Raw genomic sequence first — 22612 nt, 5'->3', positions numbered from 1 at the left:
CACAGAGAACTTGGAAACCAGAATTCATTTTGGTTTGAATATCATGAGGAGTCACGAGAGCATTTGAAGCTGGGGGAGGAAGTGATTTAATTTTACTAAGAAAACCAATGTGGCAGATTTCTGAAGAGAGCCTTCTATGAGGCCTCACCAGAAGCAGGGAGTTCTGTCAAGAAGGGCTTACAATAGGTTAGCTGAAAGATTGTGGCAAGTGAGTGTAAAGGAGTTATTTCTTGTAATTCTATGAACAGATTGAACAGAAGTGAACTACTTTTTAGTAAATCTTAGTGAAGTTTGAAAGGGGAAAGACACAAATGCTGACACTTTTTCTTATCTTTCTTTTATGCAGGTGTTTGCTTCAGAATGGTAAGTCAACATGAGCTGTTTATTTTGGGCATTTTTCAGTTATTTTTTTTATCCCAGAGGTAATTTTCTACATGATAGTCTACTTTGTCTTTGACATCAAATGATATTCATGAATTTTCCTTAAATTTACTGATTGTGGTTTTTAATTAAAAGTTAAAACAGACAAACAGACAAACAAAAAACTGGTCTAGGCTGAGAGCATGGCCTAGTGGTAGAGTGCTTGCCTAGCATGCATGAAGCCCTGGGTTCGCTTCCTCCATACCACATACGCAGAAAAAGCCGGAAGTGGTGCTGTGGCTCAAGTGGTAGAGCTCTAGACTTGAGAAAGCTCAAGGATAGTGCCCAGGCCCTAAATGCAAGCCCCAGAACTGGCAGAAACAAAATAGAACAATACACACACACACACACACACACACACACAAAAACTAGTCTAATATAACTGGGGGCTGGTGGCTCACACCTGTGATCCTAGCACCAAAATTAAGTACCAAAATGCCAGAAGTGAAGCTGTAATTCAGGTGGTAGAGTAGCTAGCCTTGAGTAAAAAGCCCAGAGACAGCTCCCAGACCAAGAGTTCAAGACCTTAGGACTGGCAGGCAGGCTCACGTACACACACACACACACACACACCACCACCACCACCACCACCAAAAACCCTAGTCTATTAAAACATTGCAGATTCCATAGCTTTTAGTTAATGTTTCCTCTGAATTTTTAAAGTATCTTCTCTTGGTGCTTCAAGAGAAAGATCTTCTGAAGTATAATGAATATAACCCATGAGTCTTCCCACATGTTCTGGTAAAGAAAGGCAAATGTTGTATATGGAAGCATTCTCAGAGTTTCAGTAGTTAAAATTCAGTGTCCCTTTCTATATTTTTACTTAAAATTAAAATGCTTTCCTAAAAGAAGTTGTGAGTGTGTTCTCAGTTACTGTCTGAGCTAGGAATCATTTTGATTCTTGACCTCTGAAAGTTCCAGTGTGTTCCTGCCCATGAAGTCTCTGTATTACTTCCTTCCAATTTGGTTGGAAATTTCAAAGTATTTTTGCTTTTGTTTCAACCTGTGAATTCTTTATGGTAATTGTAACTACATATATATATATATATGTGTGTGTGTGTGTGTATATATATGTGTGTGTGTATATATATATGGTCAGTGATTGAGAATCAATCACTTGGGGCCAAACCCCTGGCCCCAAGAGTGATTGTTATAGCAGGTTAGCTACACAATTGTTGCCATAGACTATATTTGAGAGAAAAAAAATTAGTTATGAGTTCTGACTTTTGATGATGCCTTCATGTCTCTTGTTCCCTCCTGAACCAGTACACAGAAGGTGAAGCTAAGAAAGTAGGAGTGGTTGGTTGGGTGAAGAACACCAGCAAAGGCACCGTGACAGGCCAAGTCCAAGGGCCTGAAGAAAAGGTCAACTCCATGTGAGTAGGAAGGCTAATGTGGATGAAACCTTTGGAGCCATTTTAATATTTCATTGGATAATAAAAACAGAGTAAAATTCACTTTGTAGATTATAACTAAACTCACATACTGTATGGAGGTTAGCAAAAAATTCACAGAGCTGGGGTGGCATTTTTTTGGTAAGAGGTGGATTTCCCACTTGGGTGGGCTTTCAGAAAAGCTGTCTCATCATTCCACAGTCTATGAAGCCATCTATCCTCCCTAGTCCCCTCTAACTTTTACCCATGACCAGGGTCCTCATTTGAAATGTTGGAACAGAAGAGCATAGGACTAGCAGGGTGTAGTGCTCACACCTGTAATCCTAGCTACTCAGGAGGCTGAGATCTGAGCAGCATAGTTTGAAGCCAGCCCAGGCAAGAAAGTCCATGAGACTTATCTTCAATTAAACTGCCAGAAAACTGAAAGTGACAATGTGGCTCAAGTGGTAGAGCTCTAGCCTTGGGCACTAAGAGGCTCAAGGACAGTACCTAGGCCCTGAGTTAATTGAGCACTTACAGCATGTTGGGAAATATGCTAGATACTTTATAGGAATTTCTTGTTTAATCTTTGCAACAGGTCTTCTGAAGTAGATGCTAAATAATGCCCAATTTATTTTCTTGCTTATAAATTGCCTTTGTTTCAGCATCTTCATATTCATTTTGTTAAAGTGTACCTTATCAGCCTTTAGGTTCTTTATCCTCTCACTTTGCAAATATGTGTAGTGGAAAACTGGTTTGTTCTTCTGGGTTGGTGTATGAGGTTACATTCTTTCTGTCTGTGTTTCACATATGCACAGCACACACACAGACACATTTAGACACATATATTTATGTCTTTTGATCAACATGTGTTTTGGAAAATGAAGTCATAGTGTTTACCTTTCTCTACATCTCGCTTTTATCACTCAGACACATCTAAGAAAATCCTTTTGTGTGAGATGTGTAGCTTGAATTCATTCTTATTAATGATTCTTAATATTACACACTATAGGTATGTCATTATTTATTTCCTTTGCAAGAAACTCTTTTCTTTCTTCACTTCCTTCTTTCCCTTCCTCCCTCCCTCCCTCCCTCCCTCCCTCCTTCCCTCCCTTCCTTCCTTCCTGCCTTTCTGCCTTCCTTCCTTCTTTCTTTCCATCCCTCCCTCTCTTTTTTCTTATAAGAGAAATGCTATAATAATTTTACCAATGATTGTATATTAATGTGTTAGAATCCCAGATGTGTTGATTAATATCTCTATATTCCTAATGTAAAAATATCCATCAAACTGCCTTCAAAACAGCTGTAAATATGTATTTCTTCATTCTGTTTTCAGTTTGTATTATCACTCTCTAAATCTTATTTGGTTGGCCATCAAGTGATGACTATTTTCCTGTAATTTGCATTTCTCTAAATATTAGTGAATTTGTGCATTTTTTTGACCCTTGGCTAGTGACTAGTGGATTTGTTCTCATGAACTCCCATTTTTTAAAAAAATTTTTTTAAAAATTGCTATTATATAAGTCAAGTAAAGATATATTTCTTTTTGGACAATGTCATTCCTTTCCTTGCTCTCTCACATTTTTTCCTCCTATCTCCACCCACAAGTTGTTTAGTTCATTTTCAATATTGAATCTAGTAAATACCATTGCTTCCTGTAGTTACTCTTTGTCCCTCCTTTTCTGTGCGTCCCCCCGCCCCCGCACCGTATACTCCTAAAGACATATAAATAAGGGCCAGGGGTGTAGCATAGTGGTAGAGTGCTTGCCTCGTATGCACAAAGAACAGGGTTCCTCAATACCATATACATAGAAAAGGCTAGAAGTGGTGCTGTGGCTCAGGTGGTAGAGCTCTAGTCTTGAGAAAGCGCAAGGACAGTGCTCAGGCCCCGAGTTCAAGCCTAGGACTGGCCAAAAAAAAAAAAAAAGACATGTAAATGAGCAAACAAAAAGAAAAGAAAAGAAAACGAGCAAAAAAAAAAAAACGCAAAACAAAAAACCCAACACACTCTTGTTTCTATTCATGAACTCCATTTTCAAGTCTTTCCCTGTTTCCGCCATTGTCTCTTGCCAGTAGTTTTGAGCTTTTTGCATCCTGGTACTGATGGACTAATTCTCTGTTACTTACTTTGTACAAATTTCCCCACATCTAGCATTGTCTACTAGATTTATTTAGGGTAGCCTTTATGACATACATTGCTTTTAACTTTTATGAACTCAAAGATCGCTCTCTTCTGGTTGAGATACTGATTGTGAATGTTGTCTTTTAGGTTTTCTTCTAGCTTCTGATGCTTTGTTAATTATGTTTAAGCATTGATTCCCTCTGGAATTTTTTTTTTTTTTTTTTTTTTTGCCAGTCCTGGGCTTGAGCTCATGGCCTGAGCACTGTCCTTGGACTTTCTCAAGGCTAGAGCTCTACCACTTGAGCCTCTGCACCACTTCCGGCCTTTTTCTATGTATGTGGTACCGAGGAATCGAACCTGGGTCTTCATGCATGCTAGGCAAGCACTTTAACTACTAGGCCAAACTCCTGGCCCTGGAATTTGTTTTTAACTTATAATGTACGATAAGGGGATTGTTTCTACTGTATGGGTAGCTAGTAGTGTCAGAACCATGTACTCTTTCCAGTCAACTTGAAATACATTTTGGTAAATGTTACAATATCAAATAAACTACATTTTATTTTTGGATCTGTTAACCACTACTACACCACACCAATATTTTATATGGATTTAATCACAGAAGTTTTATAGTTTATTTCCCCTCATTGTTCTTTATTCCTTTATCTGCTTTCTTAGTCCTTGCTCTCCCTAAAGTTTAAGAAAGATACTTTTATTAGCTTTGTTGGAATTGTGTTACATTTTTGTTTTAAGGAATTTCCTTAGCTGGGTGTGGTGACTCCTACCTGTAATCCTCCATTTTCTTGGGAGACAGATTGGAAGGATCAAGGTTAAAGGCCAGCTCAAGCCAAAAGTTCATGGAACTTCATCTCAGCCGAAAAACAAAGAGGGGGCTTAGTGGTATGTGTTTGACATACATGCTACATCAGGAAATATGTAAATAGTAAATAGTATAAATAGGCAGGCTGGATGAATAGGAGAGCTTAACTTGAAAATATACAATGAAAAAAGGCCAAAGGCATGACTTAAGTAGAAAAACATCTGTCTAAAAGCATGTTTTTGAATTTAAGCCCCAGCATCACAACACAACACACACACACACACACACACACACACACACACACACTTTTCTGGTTGATTTGGGAGTCTTTTTTTTTTTTTTTTTTGCCAGTTCTGGGGCTTGAACTCAGGGCCTGAATGCTGTCCTTGGGCTTTCCTCAAGGCTAGCGTTCTACCACTTGAGCCACAGGACCACTTCTGGCTTTTTCTATATATGTGATACAAAGGAATCAAACCTGGGTCTTCCTGCATGCTAGGCAAGCACTCTACCACAGGCCACACTCCCGGCCATGATTTTTAAAATGTGCATTATTTTTAGTAACAGCATATTCAGAGAAAAATTGTACAGAAGAGAGGTTTCTACATATTCTTCTTTTAGGTTTCTACATATCCTTAACTCATTTTTGCTCTTATTAACATTTTGCATTAATATTATACATGTTATAATTAATGAATATTGATATATTACTGTTAAATAATTGCATTGTGAAAGTTAAATGAGAAAAAGTAATACAAAGCATTTAGCACAATGCCTGGCATGTAGTCAGTAACCACTCATTACTGTTGTGTGACCCTTGGTACTCCACTTGGTACATAGTGAGTGGCAGTTGTCCAGGTCACGTGGAAACACCACTAGGCTCCTAGCTATAGATTGTCCTTACAGAACTGTGATAGAGAAATAAATGTGGTTGTCATTAGTATGTGAATGGTGTATGAAGTCATATGGCTGAATGGGATTCTCCATTGTAGAATGACAAGCAGGAAGATGACACTGGAGAGTCCCTTATTTTCTTCTAGTTCTTAAAAAAAAAACAAACCACTTCTAAAAATGTGCAATGGTAAAGAGATGTCGAAATTAGAGTTAAATTGCCTTTGAAAGCAGGAATTTGGTTTCTTCCCAAGCTGTGGAAATTCAGAATACAATAGGGACCATACCTAACAGAGCCAGCCTGGCCACGCTTGTAGCAGCACTGTTCTGCCCTTGCTAAGAAGCCAGCAGTATGGAAGGACACTGCAGATGTGTTTTATTTTCTCATGAAGAATGACTGATGGCTTTCCTTTGCAAATTGCACTCTGGCAGCCTTTTCTGATGTCTAAGAACCATCTTTGAATCTATTGTTTTACTAAAAGTACTTCTGGGGAACAAAATAAAAATATTTTTGTTTTTCTGTCAGTTGCTACCACTTGAGCCACAGCACCACTTCTGGGTTTCTGGTAGTTAATTGGAGTTAAGAGTCCCATAGACTTTTAAGCCCAGTCCTTGAACCTCGATCCTCAGATCTTAGCCTCCTGAGTAGCTAGGATTATAGGTGTGAGCCACTGGTGCCTGGCTTACAAATACTTTTCTATTTCTTAGTAATCACTTACCATTAATGTACAAAATGATGACAGTGGGCATAGGTCTCAGGGGCCTGAGCACTGTCCTTGGGCTTTCTCAAGGCTAGAGCTCTATCACTTGAGCCACAGCATCATTTCCGGCTTTTTTTTTCTACGTATGTGGTACTGAGGAATCGAACCTGGGTCTTCATGCATGCTAGGCAAGCACTCTACCACTAGGCCAAACTCCCAGTCCTCAAAATATATTTTTATTAGAGACTAAATAGTAATTTTGTGAAACAATGTATTTGGACACAAGGAACCACTTTTTAACATTAAAATTACATCTCGATTTCTACTTGTTTTTTCTTTTCATCATTCCTGAGGCTTGACTTTGGGCCTAGGCATTGTCTCCAAGCTCCTTTTGTTCAAGGTTAGCATTCTACTACTAGAACCATAGTGCCACTTCCTATTAATTGGAGATAAGAGTCTCAGAGACTTTTCTGCCTGGGCTGGCTTTGAACCAGATCCTCCTGAGTAATTAGGATTACAGGCATGAGCCAAGGTGCCAGGCTTTGTTATTTTAAAACCACATGTCTTGTATCTGTGTTCTGCATATCAAAGGATTGTCAAATTGATCAAATTGTTCCTTGGTCAGGAAAACTATTTCATAATACAAAGAATGCTTGCAGGCCTGGGAGATATTTAGCTGGAGAGAAATGCTTACAGGAATCATGATAATTTATATCAAGTATTTCAAGGATGAGTGCATGAAAAAGAATAGATGTTTTCTCTTCTTCCAGAAGGAAATTATATTGATTGTACCGGCTGGTGTGAATTTTCTCATTTCAGATCACAATGACAAAAAAAAAATTCCATAAGGTCACCAATGTATTTATCTAATGATGGACTTTTATCTTAATCGGGAGTAGATTAGATCAGAGATTGACAATTTACAGCCTGTGGGCAAGATCTGGCTTATTGCTTGTTTTGTCAATTAAGTGCATAGCCCCATCCATTTATTTGTTATTTTGTTTATGGTTGTTTGGCAAAGTTGAGTTATTACAACTCCCAATATGTTAAGTTTTCCCCAGTAGTTCATATCTATAGTCCTAGCTACTCAGGAAGCTAAGATCTGAAGATCTGGTTGGAATCCAACCCACACAGGCAAATCAGAGACACTCATCACCAATTAACTTAAAGAGTGGTTCAAACAATAGTAGAGCCTGGGCTGGAGAATACAAAGCCTTATGTTCACTCCCCAGTATAAGCACCAAAAAACAAAACAGTTTTCTGACTTTATTGCAGATATTTTATTAAGAGTATTGTAAAAGATGTAATATGTTAGATTGAGTGATTTCTGGTGTGTTTTCCAGCTAAGATTCTGTGGTTTTATAGAACTGACTATATCTATATAGAGAGAGATATATGTATATATATACAACACACATATATATATATACATATATGTGTATATATACCTCAAAGAAATTCTTGGTTTAAAAGTTAGAATTCAGGGCCGGGAGTTTGGCCTAGTGGTTAAAGTGCTTGCCTAGTGTGCATGAAGACCCGGGTTCAATTCCTTGGTACCACATACATAGAAAAAAGCCGTAAGTGGTGCTGAGGCTCAAGTGGTAGAGCTCTAGCCTTGAGAAAGTCCAAGGACAGTGCTCAGGCCCTGAGCTCAAGCCCAGGACTGGCAAAAAAAAAAAAAAGTTAGAATTCAGCAATAAAGTAAAATATGAATCTTGAACAGCATTCTGTTTTAACTATGAAATGGTATTTGAATTTATAATTGTTACAGTCATAGATTGGAATGAAGCAATATAGTTTTTTGAACAATTAGGTGGTATTGGATTCAGAGATATTCACTATTTTTGTTTTTTTTTGCAAGTCCTAAGCTTGAGCTCAGGGCCTGAGTAGTCCTTAGACTTTCTCAAGGCTAGAGCTCTACAACTTGAACCATAGCACCACTTCTGGCTTTTTTCTATGTATGTGGTACTGAAGAATTGAACCTGGGTCTTTGTGCATGCTAGGCAAGCACTCTACCACTAGGCCAGACTCCCAGCTGATATTCACTATTTAAAAATATAACTTTGGCAGACTATTAGTGGAATGAATTTGTATGTAACCAGAGCTTTTGGTTTTTCCTGTTCTTTCATCTGAGAACCCTAGAGTACTTTGCTAACATTTTGATACCTTATTCATCAAGGTACTTTCAACACAATAGAAGAGGTTATAGAGAAAGGTTCCATTGAATGGTCTGTGGACAAATTAGACGGCTTGGATGTTTTCCAGGAACAGAATTTCACAGAGGAGCTGTAATTTTGGAAACAATTTAGTGTAACCTAATTGATATGAATTAGTGGGAAACTAGAGATGTGAATGATACAGTTGAAGTAGGAAAGACCTCAAAAACTAAGTCATTTATTTCCTCTAGAATATCATAGATCTATACTAACATGACTTAAATGCATGATTTTGACTTCAAAGTTAACATATAGGATACAATTATTAATGCAACCATATTTAATAAAACACATAGTACTGTAATAATTACAGTTTTTTTTATGGTACTGAGGATAAAATCCAGATCCTGGCAAATGAGCTACCACTGAGCTGTATCCTCAGTGCCAGCACTAATTACTTATATAAAAATTAATAGACTTTGTGTTTTACAGCAATTTCTAGCTTATAGAAAAATTGAGTGTAAATGGAATTCTATGCTGATGTCAGAAAGAAAGACATCACCTCATTTGTAAGGAAATGGAAAGACTTAGAAAAGATCATATTAAATGAAGTAAGCCAGACTCAAAGGAACATAGGCTCAATGGTTTCCCTCATTTGTCATAATCAGTAGAAACCTTGGGCTCTCCTAGCAGAGATTTACAATAGAGCAAAACCTAGATACATAAGGCCATATAGTATGACGCTAAATGAAAGGACCTCCAGGATATAGAAACAAAAGCCATATAATGAGTGATTGTTGTCCTTAATGTACTATGTTATCTCTCATCTCTTTTGCTGTCCCTTGGTTATCTCATATTGTTATGGCATTTCACCTTGTTATGTGATATATTGTATATATGCTTATTTGGTTATTTGAAATAGGATAGGGAAGGGGAAAAAGCAAGATGAGGGGCGGGGGTGGGGAGAGGGAAATGGGGACCAAGACATGAGAAAGGATGTCATGTTTGTGAAGTAATGTATCGTCTATCTGGTGAATATAATGTAACCCTTCTATTAATTACAATAAAATATATGAAAAAAGAAAAAAAAAGAAAAACTGAGTGTATAGTATAGAGTTCTCGTGCAGCCTCTTATGCCCCTCCTTGTACGTACTGTGCTAACTTGTGCTAATGTGACTGTTACAGTTAATGAGCCACTGCTGATCTAAGACTACTGACTAAATCCCATAGTTTACATTAGGGTTCACTCTGATGTTATACATTCCAATTTGACAGATGTGTTGTGATGTACACCTACCATTCATTACAATGTGATACAAAATAGTTGCATTGTTCTAAAAATCTCCTGTGAGCCTAGCCTGCCTTAGAACTTGGGGTCTGCCTGAATTGGTCTCTGAAATACTGGAATTACAAGAGTCTGCTTCTGTACCCAATTCATTTTTATTATTCTTTGTTGTTGTTGTTGGTTGTGGGGCTTGAACTCTGGGCCTGGGCGCTGTCCCTGAGCTAAAGAGCTCTTTAGCTCAAGGCTACTGCCCTATCCCTGGAGACACAGTGCCACTTCCCATTTTCTAGTGGTTAATTGGAGATAAGAGTCTCATGGCCTTTAGTGCATGAGCTGGCTTTGAACCTCGTTCCTCAGATCACAGCCTCCTGAGTAGCTAGTGTTACAGGCCTGAGCCACTGCTCTGGGCTCATTTTTATGATTCTTAAAGTTAATTTACAGCAAAAAAAAATGGGAGCATAAAATATGTTGTAAAAAGATATCCCAGCTCAGTGTAGGTGGTTCAAGCCTGTAAATCTTATCTGCTCAGGAGACTAAGATCTGAGGATCGTGTTTCAAAGCCAGCCTGGGCAGGAAAATCCAGGAGACACTTATCTCTAATTAATCCTCAAAAAGCTACAGGTAGAGCTGTGGTTCAAGTCATGGAACACTAGCAGTGTGCAAAACCAAGTTCAGAGACAGTGCCAAGCCATTTCAATTTTTCAAAAGCTTGAAACATATTTCAGTATAGTGTGAATGTAATCATTTTTTAAAAATTTTATTGAAAATGTGATCATTTTTTAAAATTTTATTGTCAGGATAATGTATAGAAGGGTTATAGTTACATTCATCAGGTAGTAGGTACATTACTTTTCGCACATTGATACCCCTTCTCATGTTTTTATCCCTGTTTCCTTCCCCTCACCCCCTCCCAATCATCTTGTTTTCCCCCCTTCTCTTCCCTATTTCAAATAAACATATATATAATATACCAGGTAAAAATGTGATCATTCTTTTAAAAATTTGCAAAAAGCTTGCATGATTGTTCTAAAAATTCAGTGCCATAGAATTATATCAAGTAAAAAACATATTTCCTTTCAGTCTTCCTAGGTCCTACATATCATGTATTTTTTGTGTATATAAAATGTATATATGTGTTAAGAATCATATAACCTTATTGTAAAAAATCCAATTATATGCATTTTCATGGTTCTTATGTGGGGAGACCCAAAATTAATTTTCAGATAATGGTAATTGCCATGAAAGAGTTTCTTCCCTCCCCCTCCTCCTCCTCCTCCTCCTTCTCCTCTTCCTTCTTTTCCTCTTCCTCCTCCTCCTTATTCTCTTCCTCCTTCTCCTTCTTCTTGTTGATTGTAGGGCTTGAACTTGAGCTGTTTTTTTCCTCCCTCAAGGCTAGCATTCTACCACTTGAGCCACATGTCCATTTCTGGCTTTTAGGTGTTTAATTGGAGATAAGAGAATCAAGGCCTTTCTTGCCTAGGCTGGCTTTGAGTCATAATCTTTAGCTCTCAGCCTCTTAAGTAGCTAGGATTACAGGCCACCATAACCAGGACATTTTCCTTCTTTAAATGGGATGGTGAGGCCGGGAATTTGGGCTAGTGGTTAAAGTGCTTGCCTAAGTTGCAGTCTTCTCCCCCTCTGTGCTCAGTTCCCCTGTTCTTGAGGTCTCTTTTCTTAACACCATGGTTCTCAATTTATTGGGGGGTGGGAAGCAATACCTTGCTCAGAATACAATGGGAAAAGAATTCACACACCTGTGTTCTAAATTCATTTTTATCCCTTTCTGTCTCAACAAAAACTATGGAATCAACACCACCACCACCTGCTCTGTGGGAAACGAAAAGCCTCCAGTTCCTTTGCTCTGCCAGAGGCACCAGGCCCTGTGTAGTAGTGCATAGATTCTAGCTTTTTTCCCTCCTTTCTCTGTATATTGGGCTCAGAGATTACACTGTGTCTATGTGAATACGAACAGTTAGCATTACCAACATGTATCTGTCTACTTTCTCTTGTTTAAAAAAAAGAAAAAAAACTTTAAAAAAATGGGGTTATAGGAGGTCAGCAAAGGGTGGGTTTGAGATGTTTGGGTGGGTTATGTGGGCATTTTGACAACATGGCTTCTCCTTTGGCATGTGTAATTGTGATGTTAACGGTCATCCTTGCAGTTTCAGATGACACTTTTAAAATAAAATTCTAATGATGACTTGAGCCCTGCCACTATGGGAGATCGGCAGACCCTGTAGGATCTGATTCGGAATTGACTTTCTCTATTGTAATTTTGTTCATTTATTTTTAAATTTTCTTTTGTTTTCACTGGAAAGGAAAGATGATGCTCAGTTTTAAACGTTAAAAGTGTACAAGTTGCTTTGTTACAATAAAACTAAATGTGTAAAATAAATAAATAAATAAAGTGCTTGCCTAGCATGCATGAAGACCCGGGTTCAATTCCTTGGTACCACATATATAGAAAAAGCTGGAAGTGGTGCTGAGGCTCAAGTGGTAGAGTTCTAGCCTTGAGAAAGTCCAAGGACAGTGCTCAGGCCCTGAGCTCAAGCCCAGGACTGGCAAATAAATAAATAAATAAATAAATAATAAATAAATAAAAAATGGGATGGTGAGGGCCTTCTGTGGAGGTGACCTCTGAGTGGAAAGCATGATGAAGAGATTTCCAGTATAGAAGCCTCATAGTGGGCTTGAACTCAAGACCTTGCCTTAGTTGACTTTTTCATTTATAGTGGACTCTCTAGCACTTTTGAACTCTACCTCCATTTCAGCAAATTTGCTGTTTAACTGAAGACAGTGTTGTGCACTTTTCTACCCAGATTGTCTTTGAATTTTATTTTATTTTATTTTTTTTTTTGTGCCAGTCCTGGGCTTGAGCTCAGGGCCTGAGCACTGTCCTTGGACTTTCTCAAGGCTAGAGCTCTACCACTTGAGCCTCAGCACCACTTCCGGCTTTTTTCTATATATGTGGTACCGAGGAATCGAACCCGGGTCTTCATGCATGCTAGGCAAGCACTTTAACCAGTAGGCCAAACTCCCGGCCCTGTCTTTGAATTTTAATTCGCAGATCTTGGCCTCACAAGTAGCTAGGGTTATAGGACCCTAGCAACTTCATTTATTTTTTTTGCTATGTAGCCCCAGCTGGCTAGCCTCTACTTTGGCAATCTTCCTGAGTGCTAGGATTAAAGATATATACTATTATGTCTAGTTTCGGATTATAACTTTGGGGGATGAATTTTAGTTGGAATATTTTGTCATCATTTTTGTGCTCAATAAATATTTGTGTCTTTCCATGACCATCTACCAAATGCCAAAGGAGTATAAAGATGATTAAAAGTATTGTGAAAAATTCAAATACTTTAATTGGGCTGAAAGAGGTAAACTCAACACAGAATGGAAAGTATAAGGGTGGCATTAGGAATGAGGCTGAGCAAACGCAGGGCAAGGATTCCTCCTCCTGCCCTGGGGAGAAAGATAGACATGCCTCTCCTTCCCGACTCTTTTTTTTCATATATTTTTATTGTAATTAATAGAAGGGTTAAATTATATTTGCCAGATAGAAGGTACATTAATTCACATACATTGATACCCTTTCTCATGTCTTGGTCCCCATCCTTCCCGACTCTTATTTTTTATTTTTTGCCAGTCCTGGGTCTTGAGCTCAGGGCCTGAGTATTGTTCCTGGGCTTTCTTCAAGGCTAGGACTCTACCATTTGAGCCACAGCACCACTTCTAGCTTTTTTTCTATGCTTGTGGTACCGAGGAATCGAACTCAGGTCTTTGTGCATGCTAGGCAAGCGTTCTACCACTAGGTCAAACTCCCAGCCCCTCCTTCCAGACATTTCCGTCTCTTGCTAGCATTTCAGTCCCACTACACATGTTCCTTTTTCTTTCTTCCTTCCTGTTTTTGTGGGATCCCCTTCTCCCTAGAAAGGGTACCTCATTCCTGTCTCCCACTCTCACTGCACCTCTCCCCCTCCCCCTGTGGTGCTCTCACTGTAAGCCTGCTTCTGCCCATCACTCTGCACAGCTGCTAGGAAAGAATTTCTTGCTTATAGCTCCTGCCTTCCTGCTAAGAGAATGCTTTCAGCTGTATGTAACAGATAAACCTGACAGACAGTAACCTGATAAACAGCTGATTCTGACAAATGGGACTTAGTCTATTCAAACAAGGGAGCCTGCAGTCTGTTGTTGCTGGCACTTGGGTCAGGATCTGCGTCTGTAGGATTCTCTTGTAGGATGGCTGCCCCAGCTTAAAGCATCACATTCACATGCAAGATTGGAGGACAGAATGGCTTTTGGCTTACTCCTTGCCTGCTGGTGGTGCTGTTTGGGAAGGTTCTAGAAACTTTAGGAGGTAGGTCTTACCTGGTTATTGGGGGTGGTTCCTTAGGGATATCTCTTCCTTGTCTATGGCACACTGTTCAGCTCTGGCATACTGTACCATTCCCTAGCTGGGATTATATGCCATGGGACTTTTTAGCTGTGATTAGATTTTCCAGCTTCTAAATAAGTAGGGGAAAGAGAAAAGGGGAGTATATAAAAGAGGGTACTGGGTTCAACATTCATTATCACTTATCACCCCTCTCAAGTCTGAAAGCTTCTGCAAGACAGGGATTGTCCTGTTGTTTCTTGAGTTCCCGATACACAGCACAACAACTGCCACACACAAAGAGAAAATAGGAATTCTAGAAGAAAATTTCAGGCTCAAAGGCACTGTTGAAAGAACCTCTGTTGTAAACATAGGCAGAAGATAGGAAATGGAGAAAATGGAAACAATGGCTGAAAAGGTAGGATTAAAATTGAAGTATTAAAAGGTTGGATGTCATGTTACCTTCTTTTGTAAGTAGTAGGGAGTTGTTGAAAAGTTTCAGGTCAAGGACTGACCCAGTGGGACTTTAGGTTATGATATTGTATTAATTTTCCATCAAAGTGGCCAAAATGCTACACATAAGCACCTTATGTTTTGGCTCATGGTTTTAGAGGTTGGCGTCATCCAGGACATCATGGCAGAGGGAGTCTGGGTTGAAGGTCTTCTTTATCTCATTTCAGACATAAATCAGAGAGAAGGGGCCAGGGATAAGATAGCTTACAGACCTGTTCCCAATAATCTGCTCCCTTCAGAAAAGTCCTAACTCCTAAAGTTTCTAGACCCTCCCAACACAGAGCCTGTTCAATCATGAGCCTGTAGAGGATATTTCAAATTTAAACCTTCACAGATAATAACTGTGTTAGTACCGTGACTTAAGAGCTAGAAGAGGGAAGATTAGAATCAGAGAGACTATGACATATCACTTTGTGGTTTGATAAAAGAGAGAAAGAATGATTTAGGGAATTTATCAAGTATAATTTTACGGTTGTCTAGGGAAATGATTCTCAAGTATAATCCTGGATCAGTAGCATCAGCATTAGCTGGCAGCGCAACAGAAATGCAAATTCTTGGGCTTCACTTGAACTTACATACTGCAAACCTCTAGAATGAGGTTCAGAAATGTGTATGAATTCCTCTTGGTGACCCTGACTGAGACCTACTGGTTAGAAAATAGGACTAGCACTCTACTACTTGAGCCACAATGCCACTTCCAGCTTTTTCTGTGTATGTGGTTCTGAGGAATCAAACCAGGGCTTTGTGCATGCTAGGGCAAGCACTCTACCACTAAGCCACATTCCCAGCCCATAACTTGGATAGAACTCTACCACTTAAGCCTTAGCACCATTTCCAGCTTTTTTCTATGTATGTGGTACCAAGGAATCGAACCCCCAGTCTTCATGCATGCTAGGCAAGCACTCTACCACTAGGCCAAACTCCCCACCCTATAACTTCTTTTTTAAACTCTAGGTGGAGCTCTTTGATATCTCTCTCTCTCTCTCTCTCTCTCTACATATATATATATATAATTTTATTTATATTATATATATTTATATTATTATATATAATTTTATTTATAGTTTTCAGGAGCTATTTTGGGCATTTTAAAATTCATAATGAGTATTGTCAACTTTTCTCAGTTCTATTTTTCTGCTTCTTTCAGAGCCATAGAATTAAATTTTTTTTTTTTTTTTTTTTTTTTTTTGCCAGTCCTGGGCTTGAGCTCAGGGTTTGAGCACTGTCCTTGGACTTTCTCAAGGCTAGCACTCTACCACTTAAGCCTCAGCACCACTTCCAGCTTTTTGCTATGTATGTGGGGTACCGAGGAATCGAACCCGGGTCTTCATGCATGCTAGGCAAGCACTCTACCACTAGGCCAAACTCCTGGCCCCCTAGAATTAAATTTTTATTTTTGTTTCATTGCTGGACCAAATCCAGAAACAGGCCTTATAGAGTCATGTTATATCTATCTTAAATCTATGATTTTGTCTCCTAGTATTTTATGAGCAGAACATACTTCTCATGTTTGTTGTTTCTGATAAGCCTTGGCGCTGAGGTGGAATTTCTATGAGGTGTGTCTTCCTTTATGAATGATGCCAGTGGAGAAGGTCCCTGTAGATTACACAGCTGTTGCTATAGTAATCTCTTCAGCTATTTTTACCCTACTGTGCAAAAGAGCATTAGCAGCTATGTTCTTCTAACACAGATGAAGCATTTTGTTCAGACTTCCTTTCCTCTTCCTTCTCCTTTCAGTAGCTGGGAGGGCTTTAGGGGGATATACTTCCCCACATAGGAGGCATGTTGTTTGTAAATGGTATAAGCTAATGATGAAGTTCCTAGAGCAACAATGCCACTATTAACATCTCTTGGCATTTTATTGGAAATTAAGATTCTCAGATTCCATTTTACTCTGAGCTAGAAATCTTGGGTGGGGTTCAGCCATCTTTGTTGAATCACTGGCATAGGTTGTTTGAAAGAATAAAAATTCTGGATTCAGGATTCTATTTCCTTCTGTGCAGTCAGTTGTGCACATGTTGGGTTTCTTCAGTGTTTATCAAATCACTCAGCGATATTGATCAAGGGCAGGGTTCTCAGCTAGTAAATTAGGGGTAGATCCTGAGCCCCTGCATTTCTAAAAAGCTCTCAGGAAGCATGGATTTTGCTTGCTCTGGAATGTTTTGAAAGGTGGAAAAATTGGCCAGCCAAATAGCACACAGTAAGACTTACACCTGTGTGTACATATAAGGAGTTACATATGGTTTAGGGATATACAGCATACTTTTGGTTTAGTATGCCTAGAACCAACAAATTCTTACTTTTCATTCACAGTGGTGGCAATTTCTGGACTACAGCATTCCCTTGTCTAGTTTAAAGTGAAAAAATCCTGGCCAAGTGGTAGTATCCAGGAGTGAGCCAGGCATGCATGCATGTATGCATAGTCAGTAGTTCAGACTACGTCAAACTTGACTTCTTGTCCAGAAAGGATTATAAAACTGACTCTGAAAGCTGGATGCTAGTTGGTCATGCCTGTAAATCCTAGCTATTGCAAGGCTAAGATAGGAAGATGAGCAGGGGCTGGTGGTGCATGCCTATAATCCTAGCTACTTAGGAGGTTTAGACTTGAGGTGCATGATTCAAAGCCAGCTGGGGCAGGAAAGTCCATGAGACTCTAATTATTACCAAAAAGCAGGAAGAAAAGCTGTAGATCAAATGGTAGAGTGCTAGTCCTGAATACTCAGGGACAGCACCTAGACTCTTAAGTTCAAGCTGCAGGACTGACACAAAGAAAAGACCAAAAAGAAAAACATGTTTATGAGACTCCCTCACCTATAGCTAGACATGGTTTGGAGAAGTGTCATTAATGAACTATGCAGCTTCAAGGGTTGGAACCTGGCTTAGTTGACAGGTCATTAGCCAATGAACAAAAGCAGCAGGTACTGAGCTTGAATTCTAGATCCAGACCTAAAAAAAATTAAAATGCAACCTGAGTTGAAATGTTAGAATCAAAGATGAAACACTATATTTGGTGTGTAATGATGAGTAGAGGTGGAAAAAAGTATAAAAAGGAAGAGAATTGGCAAAGGGAAAATAGAAGCAAATGAAAGAAAACTGAAAAAAAAATTACATGAAAGGCAGAGGTGTTTGGGCTACATAGCTATCCTTGGTGATGCCTCTTGTGGCTAACCTCCTTACCCTTACTTTCCAACTAGCCTTCTTGGAGACGCTGTATGGACCAGATGGTTTGAAGTTTCTGAATTACCTATATTCTATTCACACTTACTCTTTGTTTTTGTTTTTTCCTTTAGGATCTGTGCCTTATTTCCCACAGTCAGTGAATGTATTTTGAATACTAACAGTCATAAATTCCAAAGGACCTCTCTTCAACCCCCAACTCCCCAAAGATATTTTAAAACATCTAGTACTTGTAGCAGAGGGAGACTACTTGTAATAGCAATGCCAGGTGTCTTTATGCCCCAGCTAGGGATAAGATGGTTGCTTTAGGGTGGAAAGAAGACTTGTTGCCAGGAGAACACTCTGGACCAGTCTTTTCAGGAAGGTTTTTCCATTTTTTTTTCACCTCAATGAAAAGCCAAAGCATATTAGACCCTTGAATTCTTTCCTAGATATAGAATTTTTCTTCTAGGAAACCCATGTAGCTAGTTGTCTGCCATTTTGCAGATTCTCCAAAAGTCCTTGGAATTCATGTAAAGATATTGGACTAGCAATTATTCATTCGTGATTATGAAGGATCTATTGGGTTGGACAGAGTGTTGAGAACTGTGGATACAAAGATAAGTAATGCATCGTAAATACTTGAGAGGAGATGGATGGATAAAGAGGATATGTATACAGGATGAATCAAGACATGGAAGAGTTGATCCAAGAGGGTATTAGGAGCTTTGTAAAGGACTTGATCCATCTGGAAAGTCAATACCAAAGTTATCTCCATTCTGATACTGTGACATCGTGTACATCACACTTGCATTTCCAGTTTGGCTGACATTTCTGTTTTCTGTCAAACATAGGATGAGGTAAAATCACATTGTGGGTTGGACCAGTGCAGGAATCAGGTAAATGAACACACTGTCCGTTTCACCAGCAAGATGGTCAGGTTACCTGTCTACTTACCTTCAAGTTTTCTTGTTGCCATGGAAACAGAAAATTTGCATTTACCCCCTCCTGTTTACCCTCCCACATTCCTAATCGCACATTTACCACTCTGGTCCCCTGGTAATACTAGAAATAACCAGTATATCAGCAAATCCTGAGGTGCATTTGTCCATAAACATGAATTTTCATTAGTAGAAGTATTACAAACAAATTTAATCAGAGGAAGTAATTTTTTTATACAGGAGAGGTTTGTATTCACCCCTTCGTGAATCTGAAAAATTCAAACTGGAAAATTTAATAATAGAGTAAGTAGCTGTAAGCTTCTTTGGAAGTAGTACTGTCAGGTCTATTTTGGTTTCTTAGGCAACGAGTTAAAAACAGGCTTGTAGTCCTTGATACATTTCTAATTACATTTCTTTCTCTTCTTTTGAAAGGTTTGTTGTCCTTTTTAAAGACATAGAACTCCTGCCTGTACTAATTACAATATTGGCTTTAAAAATTCATGTTCCCTACATCCTTAATCATTAAAGATTTTCTATATAAATGTTTACAAGAGGAAACACAAAAGTCAAATGCTTTGGGCAGAGCTTTTAAATGGATGTGGGGACAGACTTAGCTTCCAGGCCTGGAGAGTGGTAGAGCAACACCTTGAGTGAATAAATTAGGCACCAGTTTGAGGACTTGAGTTCAAGTACACATACCAATGTTAGAGATGGGGGGAAGAAGGAGAGAGAGAGAGAGAGAGAGAGAGAGAGAGAGAGAGAGAGAGAGAGAGAGAGAGAGAGAGAGAGAGAGAGAGAGAAGCAGAAAATATATTATCTCAAAGGTCCTAAGGCTGGGAAGTGCAAGATCAAAGCACTCTCTAGCCTGGTGTCTGGCAGGGCTTGTTATTGACTTCCTACATAGAACTTTGTTTTTGTACTGGGAAAAGAACACTGTGTCCTCACAGGGAAGAACGTGGCTGGGCTAGCAAGGTGTGGTTGTTTATGCCTTTAATACCAGCTCTCAGGAAGAGGCTGAGGCAAGAGGACTCGTGTTCTAGGCCATACTGGAATATTTAGTGAGACCTTGTTTTAAAAAATCAAGACAAAAAGCAAAAAGGTAGAAAATAAAAACCAAATGTTGCGTGAAATTGTTCAATAAAGATCGTTGGGGACTGGGAGTGTGGCCTAGTGGTGGAGTGCTTATTTAGCATGCACATAGTCTTGGGTTCCATTCCTTGGTACCACATACACAGAAAAAGCTAGAACTAATGCTGTGGCTCAAGTGGCATTGTGCCAGCCTTGAGAAAGCTGGAAGTGCCAGGCCCTGAGTTCAAGCCCTAGTACTAGGGGGAAAAAGAAAAGAAAAATAAGGTAAAAGTACCTTATTTATGCAGAAGCATTCACGTAGTCAACTACCTCCTAAAAGACTTCAACTTTTCACGTCACCCATTGAGTTTCAGTATGAGAATTTTGGATTAGGAAACATGGAAAGCATAGTGTGGATCATGTAGAAAACTCATTAAAATGCACATGAAATTCTGGGGCCAAACCATAGAGTCAGAACACCCTAAAAAGAATGGCTGGCTAAGGCACAGCTAGAGACTGAAACCTCTCATACTGTACCTAATGTTATATATCAAAACCATTACTGGAGGGCTGGGAGCGTAGCCTAGTGATAGAGTGAGTGTTTGCCTACTGTGCATGAAGCCCTAGGATTAATTCCTTGGTACCACATACACAGAAACAGCTAGAAGTGGTACTGTGACTCAAGTGGCAGAGCGTTAGCCTTGAGCAAAAAGTGTCCAAGGACAGTGCCTAGGCCCTGAGTTCAAGCCCCAAGACTGGCAAAACAAACAAACAAATAAGCAAACAAACAAACAAACCACCATTGGATTCCTGTAGTATGTGCAAGGACTGGGAACATTCATGGTGTGTGTGTGTGTGTGTGTGTATGCATATGTGGCAGTACTGGGCTTGAGCTCAGGGCCTGAGCACTGTCCTTGGACTTTCTCAAGCTAGAGCTCTACCACTTGAGCCTCAGCACCACTTCAGGCTTTTTTCTATGTATGTGGTACTGAGGAATTGAACCCGGGTCTTTGTGCATGCTAGGAAAGCACTCTACCACTAGGCCAAACTCCTGGCCCCACATTCATGTGTTTTTGAATACTTCCAGTTTTACCTGTGACAGTATGAAAAATTTATCATGTCAATTAAAAAAGTCGCTTATTCACCAATAAACCTATTTGCTGATTAGCATGGCACGACTTACTGCTTTAGGTGGTAGAAAGATTTGCAGAATCTGTTTCTGGAATATGGCATTTAAAGTATAATGTTAGCTGACTTCCCAGGACTAAGTTCCTTTTAAAAACTGATTTGTATTATTTTTAAGATTTTATTTTTCTTTTAAACAATTCAAATGTAAGATCTCACATATTTATTATTCAGTGTGCCCATTCTTAAAGCAACCAAAGAAAAATGAGTTTAAAAATGCCCAACTGTCAGTCCAGACAGTGGCGACATTTCAGTTTAATTCGTTCATGCTGGAGCATAAATATGTGGGCGTCTGGTGCAATTCCTCAGAGGTCCAGTGTCTCTCTTGGAGTTGTACCTGATTTTATTACCAGTTTTCATCCAAATCCACTGGGGAATGGGGCGAGTTTGCTTTCATTTCTTGGTCAGAAATTGCTTGATTCTGAAAGTCTTGTGAGAAGACATGGTTAGAAGCCCAAGCTGGTGCTGTAACCACGATGGCGAACAAAAGCCGAACAGAGCAAGATTTTATTTTTTGAGACAGATACTTACCATGTAGCTCGTACACTTTTCAAGGCCAGAGAAATAAACCCCAATTCATTTATTATGTCACTATTTAAATCTCATTGTCACAGCATCTTAATTGTTCTGTATCCTAATACTCGAGAACAAGAAGTGATTTAGCCACAGGTCTCAACCATTGTTAACAGCCATCATAGCCCATGTTGTGGCAGGTCTCCTTCCCCACCTCTTTGGAATAACAGTGTCAGTTGCCCAGAGAGCTTACTGGTTCTAACTAGACATTATTTTGGGACTCAGGGGAAGAGCCTGCATGCAGTAACTCACTATTGAGGAATCACCAAAGCCCCATCTTCTTGCCATTGTTGGATTGGGACTCTCTTTGAAGGGCTATGCTGGCTCCAGAGCTTGACAGGAATGGTCAGGGGCTCTGCTGTGCTGCAATTTGCCTTCTTCCTCTGGCAATTCTGCTGCTTCCCTTCTTACCTAATCTGTTGTTCTGAGTGCCCCTCCCCCCGGCATTCCAGCTGCTACAAGTAGCTTTGCATTAGGAGACTGACCACCATGTACTGTACCTGTGCCTTCTGCCTACTCACTGATGCTGCCAATACCAGGAGAGGAGATGATGGCAGGATAGAAAGACTCCAGTTTTTGTTTTCTTTCTTGCCAGGTTATGGGTTGGAAGAAGCACTATTGTCAAGCTAACATTCCAAAATGTTCTGTAACCTAAGGTGTTAACTGTATTTTGCTCAGGCAGTTGCTTCCTCCCAGCTCTCCATTCTGTCCATGCTAGGAGTGGTAATGAATTCCTCACTGCTGTAGTTCTCTAATGTACATATATCTACCTTCAACCAATTCCCTACTCTTTTGTTTTATTTCAGAGATAGGTTCTCAAAGTAGCTCAGGCTAACTTCACTATACCTAGCACTACTATTGACAAGTGTACACAATTTTATACTGGTTGTTTTTTTTCTGCCCCCTGGGAGGGGGGCTGGCATGGGTCTTGATCTCTGTGCCTGAGTGTTGTCCCTGAGCTCCTCAGCTTAAGACCAGTGCTCTGCAACTTTGAGCTACAGCATCACTTCCACTGCTTTTTATCACAACATATCAAAGCATT

General features: G+C 39.5%; 1 protein-coding gene and 1 pseudogene across 1 annotated transcript in view; one reads left to right on the top strand and one right to left on the bottom strand.

The window, feature by feature from the left end:
- The window catches only part of Acyp2 (acylphosphatase 2), a 99027-nt gene that overhangs the window by 2825 nt on the left and 73590 nt on the right, over positions 1 to 22612 (top strand). The window contains exons 2-3 of the mRNA XM_090336927.1: positions 347 to 363; positions 1687 to 1796. Coding sequence (XP_090193053.1) covers positions 347 to 363; positions 1687 to 1796 — 127 coding nt within the window. The remainder of the gene's footprint in view (positions 1 to 346; positions 364 to 1686; positions 1797 to 22612) is intronic.
- LOC150060747 (putative ribosomal protein eL39-like 5) lies at positions 21248 to 21441 on the bottom strand (annotated as a pseudogene).

Source organism: Megascapheus bottae, chromosome 7 (genome assembly GCF_031878675.1).
Source record: "Megascapheus bottae isolate mThoBot1 chromosome 7, mThoBot2.hap1, whole genome shotgun sequence".
NCBI classification, from domain to species: Eukaryota; Metazoa; Chordata; class Mammalia; order Rodentia; family Geomyidae; genus Megascapheus; species Megascapheus bottae.
The sequence above is the reverse complement of the archived record's forward strand: the minus strand, read 5'-3'. Positions and strand labels throughout refer to the sequence as shown.